At 39.2% G+C, this 13604-nt stretch overlaps 2 protein-coding genes across 2 annotated transcripts in view; one reads left to right on the top strand and one right to left on the bottom strand.

Moving 5' to 3' along the window:
• The window catches only part of LOC135205495 (N-acetylgalactosaminyltransferase 7-like), a 43760-nt gene extending 38257 nt beyond the window's left edge, over positions 1-5503 (top strand). The window contains exons 2-3 of the mRNA XM_064236219.1: positions 3729-3854; positions 4904-5503. Coding sequence (XP_064092289.1) covers positions 3729-3854; positions 4904-5044 — 267 coding nt within the window. The 3' untranslated portion in view covers positions 5045-5503. The remainder of the gene's footprint in view (positions 1-3728; positions 3855-4903) is intronic.
• Positions 1-13604, bottom strand: part of LOC135208572 (N-acetylgalactosaminyltransferase 7-like) — a gene marked incomplete in the record, with an annotated part of 305399 nt that overhangs the window by 85659 nt on the left and 206136 nt on the right.

The following is a 13604-nucleotide window of genomic DNA, read 5'->3' as shown; positions in this document are numbered from 1 at the left end:
GTTGACAGCCACTTATTCAGAAAACAAAGCAACAGCTCTGCAGGAGCAAGTCGATCAGATGCTGTCAAAAGCAGCGATAAAAATAGTAGAGAACACCTCTTCGGAGGGATTTTACAACAGGCTATTTCTGGTACCAAAGAACTTGGGGGGGTGGAGACCCGTGCTGGACGTAAGTCCTCTGAACAAATTCGTAAGCAAAGTCAAGTTTGCTATGGAGACAGCAGCGTCAGTCCTAGCAGGCACCAGACAGGGGGACTGGATGGTGTCAATAGACCTGCAGGACGCTTATTTCCACGTCCCAATCCATCCGGATTACAGGAAATACCTGAGATTTGTTCATCGGTCAAAAACAAATAACAGTTCAGAGCACTTTGTTTTGGACTAAACACGGCTCCTTACGTTTTCACTCGAGTGGTGTCGAACATATCCCGGTGGTTACATCTGGAAGGGGTACGGATTTCGATGTACCTGGACGACTGGATAATCAGAGCCAAGTCGCAAGTAAGGTGTCTGGAGGACCTACAAGTAACTATGACGTTAACACAACAGTTGGGGCTGTTAGTAAACCTAGACAAATCACAACTGACTCCTTCACAAGACATCATCTACCTGAGGATGAGGATTCAGTCAGTGGTTTTTCGGGCTTTTCCAGCCCCGAATCGCATTCTAGAATGCTTAAGAAAGGTGAAGCTCTTCCTAGGGAGATGGACCTGCTCGGCGAGGGAATGGATGAGTTTGCTGGGGACCCTTTCCTCGATCGAACAATTCGTCTCCCTGGGAAGACTACACCTTCGTCCACTTCAGTTTCATCTAGCAAGTTACTGGACGAGAGACCAAGACCTCGAGACATGGATTCCGATTCCTCGGGGAATCAAGGATCATTTGAGTTGGTGGGACGATCCCAAAAAACTTCAAGAGGGCCTCGAACTTCAACAGAAGAAACCCGATCTAGTGTTGTATTCAGACGCATCGGACGTGGGATGGGGTGCAACACTTGGGAAGGACGAGATCTCTAGTCTATGGCAAGATCATCAAAAAGAATGGCATATCAATATGAAGGAGCTGACGGCCATTCATTTAGCCCATCTGCACTTCCAGGAGGAAGTCAAGAACAAGGTAGTTCAGGTCAACGCGGACAACACCATGGCGTTGGCCTACATAAAGAAACAGGGAGGCACTCGGTCGGACTCCCTTTACAAGGCAGCAAAGGATCTCTTATTTTGGGCGAAAGAGAGGAACATTACGCTTCTAACTCGCTTCATAGAAGGAGAGAAGAACGTCAGGGCGGATCTCCTCAGCAGAGAAAGACAGGTTCTCACGACGGAGTGGACCCTGCATCACGAGGTATGCAACAGGCTTTGGGAACTATGGGGAGAACCGACAATAGACCTCTTTGCGACGCAGAAGACAAAGAGGCTACCTGTTTATTGCTCACCAATTCCAGACCAGGAAGCAGTGGCAGTGGACGCTTTCCTCATGGATTGGGAAAGACTAAACGCGTACGCCTTCCCCCCATTCAAGATCCTAGACAGAGTCCTGAAAAAGTTCAGGGAATCGGTCAACGCCCGGATGATACTAATAGCTCCGTTTTGGCCCACGAGATCCTGGATCATGGAGGTGATGGAATGGCTGGTAGACACCCCCAGATCGTTGCCCTGTCGGAGCGATCTACTCAAACAGCCACACTTAGAGAGATACCATCAAAATCTCCTCGCTCTCAATCTAACTGCCTTTTTACTATCGAAAAACTGGCAAGAGCAAAAGGCTTTTCGAGGGAAGCTGCGAGAGCAATCGCAAGAGCGAGGAGGACGTCCACGATCAAATTATATCAATCTAAGTGGGACGTCTTTAGAGAAAGGTGCAGGATTAGAAACATTTCCTCTTCCAATACCTCTATAATTCAAATAGCAGACTCTTTGTTATTTCTAAGAAACCAACAGAAACTAGCGGTTTCTACCATCAAAGGATACCGCAGTATGCTGACATCTGTTTTCCATCATAGGAACATTGACGTATCAGGAAACAAGGATCTCTCGGACCTCATAAGGTCTTTCGAGACAGCTAAAAGGAAAGACAATCCAACCCCCGCTTGGAATTTGGATGTTGTCCGGTCATTTTTAACTTCGAGTAGGTTCGAACCCCTCGACAAGGCATCATGGAAGGACCTCACCAAGAAGACTATTCCTGGTTGCATTGGCAACAGCCAAGAGAATAGGAGAGCTGCAAGCCTTTAGCAAGAATGTAGGCTTCAGTGGGGAGAATGCAGTCTGCTCGCTGCAACTAGGTTTTCTCGCCAAAAATGAGAATCCTTCTCATCCATGGCCTAGATCCTTTACCATCCCGGGGTTGTCTCATTTAGTAGGACAGGAAAAGGAGAGAGGACTTTGTCCAGTGAGAGCCCTAAAATTTTATTTACAGAAAACCAAACACTTAAGAGGAGAGACGGACAATCTCTGGTGTTCGGTAAAAAAGCCTTCACTACCTTTGTCGAAGAACTCACTGGCGTTCTTTATCAAAGACATGATAAGGGAAGCTCACCAGAACTGTGATGAGAAAAGCTTCCCAATCCTCAAAGCAAGTCAAACGCACAAAGTAAGAGCTGTGGCGACTTCGATGGCGTATCGACACAACAAGTCGATGAAGGCTATTTTAGAAGCGACTTTTTGGAGAAGCAAGTCGATCTTCGCAGATTGCTACCTCAAAGAGGTACAGACCCAATATGAAGATTGTTGCTCCGGCGCCGTAGTTGGAGAAGGTGCTACTGCCTCTAACCCATAACCTTTTTTTTATATACCCTTGCTTTTCTTGAACTTGGTATCACAGGTTGTCTGTGAAGGTTGTCGCAACCTTCCACAGTCTGGGATGCAAGTCTAAGTTAGTGTTTTTTAGTGTGTTAGTTGGTCAGGTGGTCAGCTCATTGTCCATGGCTTTGCTGGGATAGCAAGGGTGGTGGTCTAGTCAGGTTAAGGTCGAGGACCGTCTGACAGCCCCACAGAGACTTTCTACAGCCCCCTGGGTGGATCGCTGGGTCTCTCAAGGAATGCAGGCTAATGAGGCAGGAAAACTTTAAAGCCAGCTTCCTTATCAGGTAAGAACCAGATTATTAGTCCAGCTAATTTATAGCGATTAATAATTTTACGAATTCCCAATGGTGTCGCGGTTCTCGAACCCACCACCAAAGGTGTCAATCAGCTATATATATGTAACTACCAGGGAAGTTAAATATTTAAAAATGTTATTTTCATTTTAAAATAAGTTTTTAAATATACTTACCTGGTAGTTACATATATAAAGGTCCCTCCCTCCTCCCCTCTGAGAACAGGGGCATGGAATTTCTGAGGACAAATGGGAATGGTTCCAGATACCTGGATAGAGGCAGTACAGGTATGATCACCTGACCGTCTATCGGCGATAGCCGCGAATTTTGAATTTCTGCCGTGCGCGCTACGAATCGGCGGGATTAAGCTATATATATGTAACTACCAGGTAAGTATATTTAAAAACTTATTTTAAAACGAAAATAACATATTCATTAACAAGATTACTGGTAGTGAAGTAGCTAGGTAAAAAAAGAAAAATATAAGAGATTTAAGTTTTGATATTTTTATACTTGGCCTTTTTTTCCACTTAATTTTCTGGACAGTCATTCTAGTTGTCACCGTAATAGATCACAGTTGATGGATTAGTATCATGACTATTAATTGTATTGTAATTATCTCGATTTTCAGTTAATACGGTTGAATAGTGAAGGTCAGTTAGCTGTTGGGGAACGCTGTGTGGATGCAGATGGTTTAGGGATTAAATTGATATTCTGTCGTTTGGGAACAGTAGATGGACCTTGGCAGTATGATGAGGTAAGTGTAATGCCATTTGTTCTCATTGTCATTAACACATCAGCATAGTACTTTAACCCTTAGTGGATGGGTAAAAAAATCAATATGCAGCTCCTTAGGCTGGGTAAACTTTGAGGTCGGCCAATTTACAAAAAAAAACACATCAGCAGACGGAGGATGATATGCAAATGCACATGGTGAAAGAAAAAAAAATGCTAAAAAATTTTCCCCACCTTCCACGAAAAGTTGAAAATTACTATTTACAACCCCTCGTTGGGCCTCTTTTACAAGACAATCGTAAATTCTACCAACTTATATATGTTTTTGTAATAAATAACTTTATTTTATTATGTAAAATTATAATTACAGCTCACACAGTATCAAAACAGATAAGAAATAGAATCAGAAACAAATTCTTAGCATATTTGTTGAAAAATATTTATGTAAATTTACCGAGAACAAAGATTCAGTAACTTTTTTTATTTGTTACATGCTTTTTGTAATATTTCTTTGCACTTTTCCTTGCAAAATTACATTTACAACCAACATAGTACCATAGAAGACAAGAACAAAAACTAACAGCAACCCCTGGGTATAATTATGAGTAAATTTACAAAAAGTGACGCAGTGCATTCCCCCTTGAAGTCAGAAGCAGAACTGAAGTCCTGAGATGCCAGATTCGTGATTTTACCCAATGTAAAAGTTGCCATTAGTGAAGTGAATTTAGGGACATAGAAGTATTGGCACCTCTTTCTTGCCCAATTCTTTCCAAATCTATGGTGCTTATTATTGCTTCTCTACCGGATCAATCTGTCCACCACCCCAAACCTGTTATTACTACTCCTGAGAAGCTATCCATCCATTAAGGGTTAATCATAATAAAGTTTGAAATTGCCTTTTTTATTTTATTAACACAGTTGAACCTGACCTCTGAATTAATATCCTTAATTAGATGAAATTCATTGTTTGCTTCCTCCCACAAGCTGACTGGTGTGCCAAATAGGTTGTAATATGAACGTATTATTGTACTGGAATTAGTAAGAATATTTATTTGCATCTTTGTTTTTCAGCAAAATCATGTTTTACTACACAAGCGTATAGGAAAATGTGCTGCCCTACACCCTCAGAATAACCAGTTGACATTATTACCATGTGATCCAATCAACAATTACCAGAAATGGCAGTTTAAAGAAATCACCCCCAAGTGGTGAAGGCGTAAGCAAAGTTCTAATATTTTTCAGCATTGATTGAAGTAAGAGGAAGAATGGTTTTTAATTTGTTAATGGAGTTGTATTTTATATTTTGCTTGTGATAGTACAGTATACTGTATAATTATAATGTTAAGGAGCGTTGTGAGGCATTTAACTGCACAAATTTTTTGCAGGTTCTAATTATTAATGAATTATTTTCACAAGTGTTGTTAATATTTTTTTTATGGAGTGTGTAAGTACTGCAGATTTTTTATCACTATATGTTTGCTACAGCAGTTATTATTTTATTGTTTTTCTTGGGATTAATATAGAGATTTTATGAGGTTTGTAAACAGCATAAGGTCATGACTCATACTGATGGGACTTGTAGAAATGTTTTTTGTCTATTTATTGATCTTTTTATATAATTTTATGCTATAGATTTTAAATGCTGGACTAAGTAGAAATGTTTTGATTAGGTCAGCAAGTTATAGGGTAGAAATTATATTCAAGCAACATGACCACATCTCTGTATGTATTGGTGGTTAGAGGAACCATTAGTATGACATTTTCCTTATTGTCCTCTCTGTTGTATATAAAGATTTTTCTGAGTAAAATATCTTTTTTATTGATCATCTTTGAAGTAGTTTAAATGTAAAACATTCCCTTGTACAGTATTAAGTAAAAATTTCACCAAATGTAAAACATTCACTTGTATTAAGTAAAAACTTTCCCCATATGTAAAGTGATATGTCAACAGTAATTCAGTTTTATTCACAAGAAGGTGATGAGAGGAAATCTGTCCTTTTGTTGTCTCCGTATATAATTTGAATAACAAATTCATCATTAATTTATCTAATCCGTTATTTAGTATCTTAATTTATGAAACCATATAATTTATCTATTATTATTTAATATTGGTGGCTTGCTACCATCCCACATGTTGCATTTCTTGTTAAGACTTTTGACAAGTACTTATTTCAGTCAGTTTTGCTTTGCTGTTTACTGTTTCATTCACTATAAGAAGAACCTAATAAAAGCTTACAGAAAAATAATCGGATATGGTGCAGCTATGGTGAAATCATGATTTTAACCAAGAATGATTGCAACAATAATGTAGGGATCACTCTTGTTAATTTTAGTTGTAAGTTATTTTAATCATTGTCTGTGATGTCTTGTTCTTTTTTAAAGCATATATTAAAAATGTAACCTGGGTGGGTCAAGTAACTGGACTCTTTAATTTTTTGCTAGCATGAAAGTTGTGTTTTCTCTTAGATAAGGTTAATATATAATTTTTTTGTGAAGAGAAAGTTTTTATTTTCCACTACAGTATAAATTAATTAATTATTTCCTATCATTTCTTGAGTGATCACTTATTCCCCTTACCATTTTGTGCTGTTAACTTTAATAGTACTGCACTGCCATATTTCTTTTTAGTCTGCAGTTTAGTTTATTCTTGAAATCGAGTTACTTTAAAGTCTCTGCTGTTTTGTATAAGGCAGTTTTGTGCTTATTTTTATTTTATCATAAGGTAAATTTATTGAATTGAGCAGATGGACTTATTATCAAGAAAAATTGCTTATGTGTTTTTTTTTAAATAATAAGCAAAACTTTACATTTGGTAAAGTTGCTAAAAACTATGCTTAGTAATGGAGGCCAGTGGAGGGGGGACTGCTAGGGGAGCCTATACTAGCAGACGCGAAGACATGAAATGGGACAATAGACCTTCCAAGGTGGGTACTTCTGGTAGGCCTAGGGAGGCCCAAATAGACATCTTTTGCACATCAGAGCCTGAAACAAAGAAACAAGTTGGTGCTGCCTCCTCTCTCCTCATAGGGGCTACATTCCCTCCTGAGAGAGAAGAGGCACCATTATACAAATAATCATCCTAATGTTAAGAACGAGGGATTGTTAGTTGTGAAAAGTACAAATTAATAAAAAAAAAAAATCATTTTTTAGTGAAGTTTATGATATTTAAAACTGATGTATCATACTTATCTTATAAAATAGAAAAGCAAGATAAGTGTCTTATGGATCAGATTATACTTTTGTACTGAGATTTGTACAATGAAGTTAATAGCTATATTACACCTTGATCATACGTCATTAACTTGCTTATTTTTTATAGTGCAGCCGCTGTTCATCCTCAAAGGAGTTACTTTCATGGCCCCTAGAGGATGCCATAAGATAGACCAACCATTTTCAAAGAATTTTCTTCTAGTTGGTCTCGGCCAGTATAGTGTACATTGACAATGATTCATATATAATATAGGGCTCAAGACGAGGGCTCTTTCTTAACCTGCACATGTGGCAACAGCACATTACACCTCGGCTATTATTGTGTCAATCACACACACTGTGCCAGATCTATGCACTCATTGCTCTCTTTCAGGTCTGTGTAGGATAATTATTTACCCAAATCCCATGCCTTTTCATCAGTGGAAGTAGGTGGGTTTGAGGACTCAGCGGCTACCAAAAGTACGTGTTTCCTGTTAATTTCCTGTGAACACTCAACATGATCAAGTTTCTTCATTTTGAAAATGCAACTAAAGACATTTTTTGTGGTTTCATTATTTCAAGGAAACCAATTTGCACTAGAAAGTTATTCATAACAGTACGTAATTAAAATCATAGCTCCATTTTTTGACAAGATGTCTGTCTAAAGTCTGTGTATACTCGTGTAATGTTCCACCTCAATTTTTACTGCATATATTAGGATTTTAGCATGTACCCCTTGTTAGATTCAAGTTTTTATTCTGGCAATAAGCTGAGCCGCTATTTACCATAGTGCCTCTCGTATGCCGGCAGTGTTCGGGAGTTAGCACCGAAGCGGAAAAAAAGTTTTTTTCAAAAAATCACACGCTTAGTTTTTAACCCTTAAACGCCTATTGGACGTATTTTATGTCAAGATAAATTTTCTTTTGGGTGCCGACCGGACGTAATTTACGTCGACATAGAAAAGTTTTTTCAAAAATTCGCGGAAAAATACTTATAGGCCTACCAGGCGAAAGCTTTTGAATCACACGCCTTGGGGGATGCTGGGAGTTCACCGATCAAGGTGTTGTTTTGTTTACAAGCATTACACAGGCGCGCAAGTGCGAATTTCTTTCTTATCGCACTAAAAAGTATCAGTGACACATCTCGGAAATTATTTTGTCACTTTGACATAATTTTTGCACCATTTTAAATTAGCCGTTACATGGAGTATTATATATGAAAATGTGCGCATTTTCATGTAGAATACAACAAAAAATACTCATGATTGTAGCTTTTATCAGTTTTGAAATATTTTCATATAAATAACGATAAGTGCCAAAATTTCAACCTTCGGTCAACTTTGACTCTACCGAAATGGTCAAAAAACGCAATTGTAAGCTAAAACTCTTATATTTTAGTAATATTCAATCATTTACCTTCAATTTGTAACAGATTAGAAGTCTCTAGCATAATATTTCAATTTATGGTGAATTTATGAAAAAACTTTATCCTTACGTCAGCGCGGTAACTCTTCCGAAAAAATCATACGTGCGATTGTCGTAATGTTTGCACCATTTTAAATTAGCCATTACATAAAGTTTTATATATGAAAATGTGCGCAATTATATGTAGAGTACAACAAAAAATAATTGAAGGTTGTAGCTTTTCTCATTTTCAAAATATTTGCATATAAATCATGATAAATAGAAAAAAAACAAAAAACACCCCCCAAAACACCCGGTTCAACTTTGGGACTCTACCGGAATAGGATCCCACAAGTGTCAAGGCCTTTTCAATCTTTGAATCACTGGACTCCAGAATATTAAACCCTAAGTTGGGCCACATTTTCACTGTCAGTGTAGCCAAGAAAGAGAACAATGAACTTGTTTCTTGAGTTGCCGACCTATATTCAAGCGACTTTTTCCTTCTCTTCTTCCTCTTATGTCAGTTATAGTGAGCCCCCCATATTTGGACACTCCGAATTTGTGACTCACATATCACGGATTTCTCTCTGGAGCATATATACCCATTATATTCTCAGAAAATTTGCCTATTCACAGTATTTTTCTATGGGAAATATCCACAAATTCCTTTTGTTTTTATCAATTTCATCATAAAATGCACCTTTTGTCATAAGAATATTTAAAAAAGCAGATATCAAAATTTTTAGTGGGTTTATCTTGAGTTTTAACAAACAAAATAGGCAGTTTTAAACATTTTTATAGGGGTTTCAACTATTCACAGGGGTGTCTGATATGCATCCCCCGCAAATACAGGGGGAACACTGTACTTCAATTATTCTTTGTTCAAGGAGCTTGCCTGAGACTCACCCACTACTGGTAAATTTTTCAAGGTTTAGGAGCAGAGCCATGGGTGTGAAGGTAACCAGTGAGGAATACACGATTCCCCGCCATCCAAGTCCTCTGTGTTAGTCAATGTCATACCATGCTGAAAGCACCTCTTCTAGGCCAATCAGTAAAGTTCAACAACATTAGGTCTGTTCAGTACTTGAATGGGTGACTGGCTGTGTACACCGGATGCTCGTATTAAATTTGCTTTCCAACTTCACTTGACAACAGTCCAGTCACATTCATGGGCTACCAACAATTCAGTGGACCTCATGGCCAGGTACATTCCAGGCATGAGGAATGTAGTTAGGTCTCTTCATCAGGAGATAGCAGACAGGCTTTTTCATCTGTGGGGACAGTGATAGACCTCTTCGTGACAAGGCAGAGGACACCCTTCAACATCCTTGGGACTGGATTGTTTTATCCTTCCCCCCCACCCCGTTTTGCCTGATATGTCATGTCCTGAAATGTGATAATTTCTCAGAATATCAGGATGACCCTTGTAGCAACTTTATGGAACCCAAGCAGAATGATTCCTGGATCTTCTATCTCTGCTCTCAGCCCCGAGAGAAATACCCTCTTGGCATAATCTCCTCTGTCAACCGCATGTATAGCAATACGTACCATCATTTAGTAGAATCCCTATCTTTTCACTGTTGGAGAAATTTCAATGCAGCTTAAAGTTTTGAACAGTCTTGTTCATTTAGAGAACTGAAATTTCCTACCTTGGATCTGACTCTGGTGCTAAGAAGTCTTACTTGACCCCCTTACAAACCACTGCGTCGGTCATCGGATAGGAACTTGACCCTCAAGATGGTTTTTCCTTCTAGCTTTGGCTTCATTGAAGAGATTGGGTGAACTCCACGACTTGTCTTTTGATGTTAAACATACCAGGGGTTTGAAGTCAGTAGTGTTTGTATTTGTCCTGGAATTGATAGCTAAGACTTAAAACCCCTCTGTTCATGATGACACGTTTACCTCCTTTTCCGCCCCCTCAACCTGGGACCACCTTGACATGGTGAATGGGCTCTTGAACCCCAGGAATTTGTTCCTGGGTTTGAGTCCAAGAGTCCCATATGTCATAATTATATTTCTTTGGTTTATTATTTGTGGAATTTTCCACTTTTGCAAAACATTTATTGGACCTGATAAATAAGGATAGATAGATATAGCTGGGACTGGGTTTTTATCCAAAGCTAAATAGTGGAAACGTGGTAGGACATAACTACCCAATAATGTTCGGACCTAAGGGATATCAATTCAATATCTCAAGGGGAGAACTATTCTTCAGTGCTGGGCCACCGATTCCAGGGGGCTCTGGTTCTGGAGAGAGGACTCTCGGCATTCAGTCCGGTTTGCCCATAACATGATTAGGATGGGGATGATTGTATTCTTGTAATACTCTCAGTCCTACCAAGCAGGTTTAACTTACACTTTGGCCACACTAATCGTGTTGTGCCATCCCCTGTGGGGTAGGGTAGGGACGTGGACATTTGGGAGTCAGTTCTCACTTGTGTCACTGTTGAAAGAATAAACTCTATGAAAGGCTGATGATATTTTTTTTAAGGTTTTCAGGTGATTTTTTTTCTCCTCTCTCTAATCTTTATGGAAAATATAAATAAAGATTTGAGTACCCCTGGATCCTCTGATGGCACAGTTGACGACTGCTGGTACCCCCTCCTCTAACCACCCTTTTGCAGTTGTAGATGACACTAGCGCGTTGAAGAACCACCATCCTGCTTCATGTGAAGTATCAGAACACACGTCAGGGTGCAATAACATTAAAATTGAAAAAAAGTAAAATCCTCTTGGTAGATTCCAGTGTTGTAACATTGGAACCATACATGGCAAAAGATAACTGAACCAGGGGTGAATAACCCTCCCAACCCCCTAACACTGGCATCACTTACAAAGTAGGCCCCAAAGAGGAAAAAAACTTCCGACTGGACACTACACTGGTGCATTTTGACCACCTTTTTGGATCAGAGAACTGGTCAAGATTTCTGATCCTTAAAGTAGAACATAAAAGTCCAACTGCTATATGGACTGCAGATATACAGTGGTACCTTGACCTACGAGTTTAATTCGTTCCATGGCCGCTCGCAGCTCAATTTGCTCGCATCCAATCCAATCAATCCCCATTGAAAATACTTAAAATGCCCTTAATCTGTTCCAACCCTCAAAATGCCACCCCATATTTTGATGTTTCATATTTTAAATAAGGAAAAAAGGATTTTGACGTAAGGAAAAATCTATTTTCTGGGCGATTGGGCGCTCGTTTTTTTTTTTTTTTTGTCGCCAGCGAAATATCCTTTAATCATTATTCTAGGGTAAATGTACTAACACTACCAGAGAATAAAATAAAATAAGAAAAAGGTCAGTATGACTGACCTCGCTCGCACCCTCTAGGAGGGTGTCGGTATGAACACTAGGCGAGTGAGACCACTACCACGAGCCAAATGCCAATAGAAATCTCCCACTACAAAACCCTCCAAGAGGGGAGCCGTCCCACAGAGGGAGCAGCTCGTACTACTACTACACCATCCCATGCTTGCGACTGCTGCGCCTCTAGTGGCCATCCTGAAGTTAGCAGACAATCTTGAGCGAAGGGATGGGTAGGGGGGGTATTTTCGCTGGCGACACGAGCCAAATCGCCCAGAAATAGATTTTTCCTTACGTCAAAATCCTTTTTCTGGCTCAGCTCGTGTCGCTTGCGCGAAATCGTACCAGAGAAACAGCACAAGATTGTAAACAAAGTAAAATAAAATATAATAAGAACAAAATAGGTCTCAAATGAAAGATACAAAATAAAGAATGAAATATAATTGCTAAAAAGAACAAGTACACAGTAAAGCAAAAATCAGAATTTATTCTTAAATACCCTAAATCTAATTATGTAATAATATAAGGTAATTTACATATATACAATAGGTACAATGATTACCTATCACAATAAATCTGTGTAACACATGTATCAAAAATAGAAATAGCAATTAGTTATAAATTTCCACAAATATTTGATCAATGATAAAATAAAATATCTTAGGAATGTATATGACTTAATATACAAAACCCGTAACCATTGCATTATGATGTATCCCCTAGCATAAAAATAAGGGGATAACATCTATGAGATCAGTATGGTAATCAGATGTGAGTGTCCCTAACCAGACAAAAGGGGCACTTATACAATCATAAAGCAGCTAAGACACAAGGTAAATGTTAATGAACAAGGCAGGAATAGACGAAACTGTTGGGTGAGGCAGGTAGAAAGGAGGACTGAATCTTCTACTATAATCTAGCTAGAGTCAGGGGAAACTATGTTACCCTCTGCTACTGCTGGGAATTTCAGAGCTTCCAAGGACTTTAAGGTAGTGACGTTTGAACACTGTCGGCGATTTCCATCCGGTATACTTCTTTAAATCAGCAAAATTCATATGTTGGAAGTAATTAATTGAGGTGGCTACTGCCCTGACATCATGTGCTTTTGGAAAGGAGTCAGGATTGGCTTGTTTGATAAAGTACAGGATTTGTTGCCTGATGCCTTTAGTGGATAAAGTACCACCTTTTTCCCCCCCTAAAGAGGGGCCACCCCCCGATGAGGGAAGAGGAGTCCTGGATAGAAAGGCTCGTAAGGTTGAAACCGGACAAAGGGAAACATCTTGTGGAAGGGGTAGTACCTTCCAAGGTTCCCACCTCATCAAAGGATCTCATTCTTTGCTAAAAAGCTACGTTCCGGAGAAAGTAGCACTTCCCCCGTGGGAAGGAAATTGAATATGATCCGGATCTCTGGATATAAAGCCGACAGTTCTGAAATTCTTGCTCCTGAAGCTAGGCTTAATAAAACAGAGTTTTTCTTAGGAGCATCATAAACGAGCATGTTTCATTATCGGTTTCGGAGCCAGTTTTAGAACATCGTTTTAAGAACCATGAAAACTGACGTAGGCCTGACAGAGGGCCTAAGTCTAGCACATGCTTTAGGAATAGACGAGAAATAGGTATCTGTCAAGTCTATGTTAAATCCAATTGAAATATCTTTTTCAATGCTGACTTGTTTGACGTAATCGTGCTAGCTGCTAAACCCTTTTCAAATAAAGATCTGAAAAAGGATATAGCAGAATTAACTGTCATGATTCTGATATCTGACTCTCTCAGGAAGATTGCTAACTTTTGACGGCAGCATCATACTGCCTCAAAGTTGAATCCCTTTTATCGGATTCCAGGAAAGAATATTCTGAGGGTCAATATTTCGCATC

Source organism: Macrobrachium nipponense, chromosome 11 (assembly GCF_015104395.2).
Source record: "Macrobrachium nipponense isolate FS-2020 chromosome 11, ASM1510439v2, whole genome shotgun sequence".
NCBI classification, from domain to species: domain Eukaryota; kingdom Metazoa; phylum Arthropoda; class Malacostraca; order Decapoda; family Palaemonidae; genus Macrobrachium; species Macrobrachium nipponense.
Note: the sequence above shows the minus strand (reverse complement) of the source record. Positions and strands in the feature narration are given on the sequence as shown.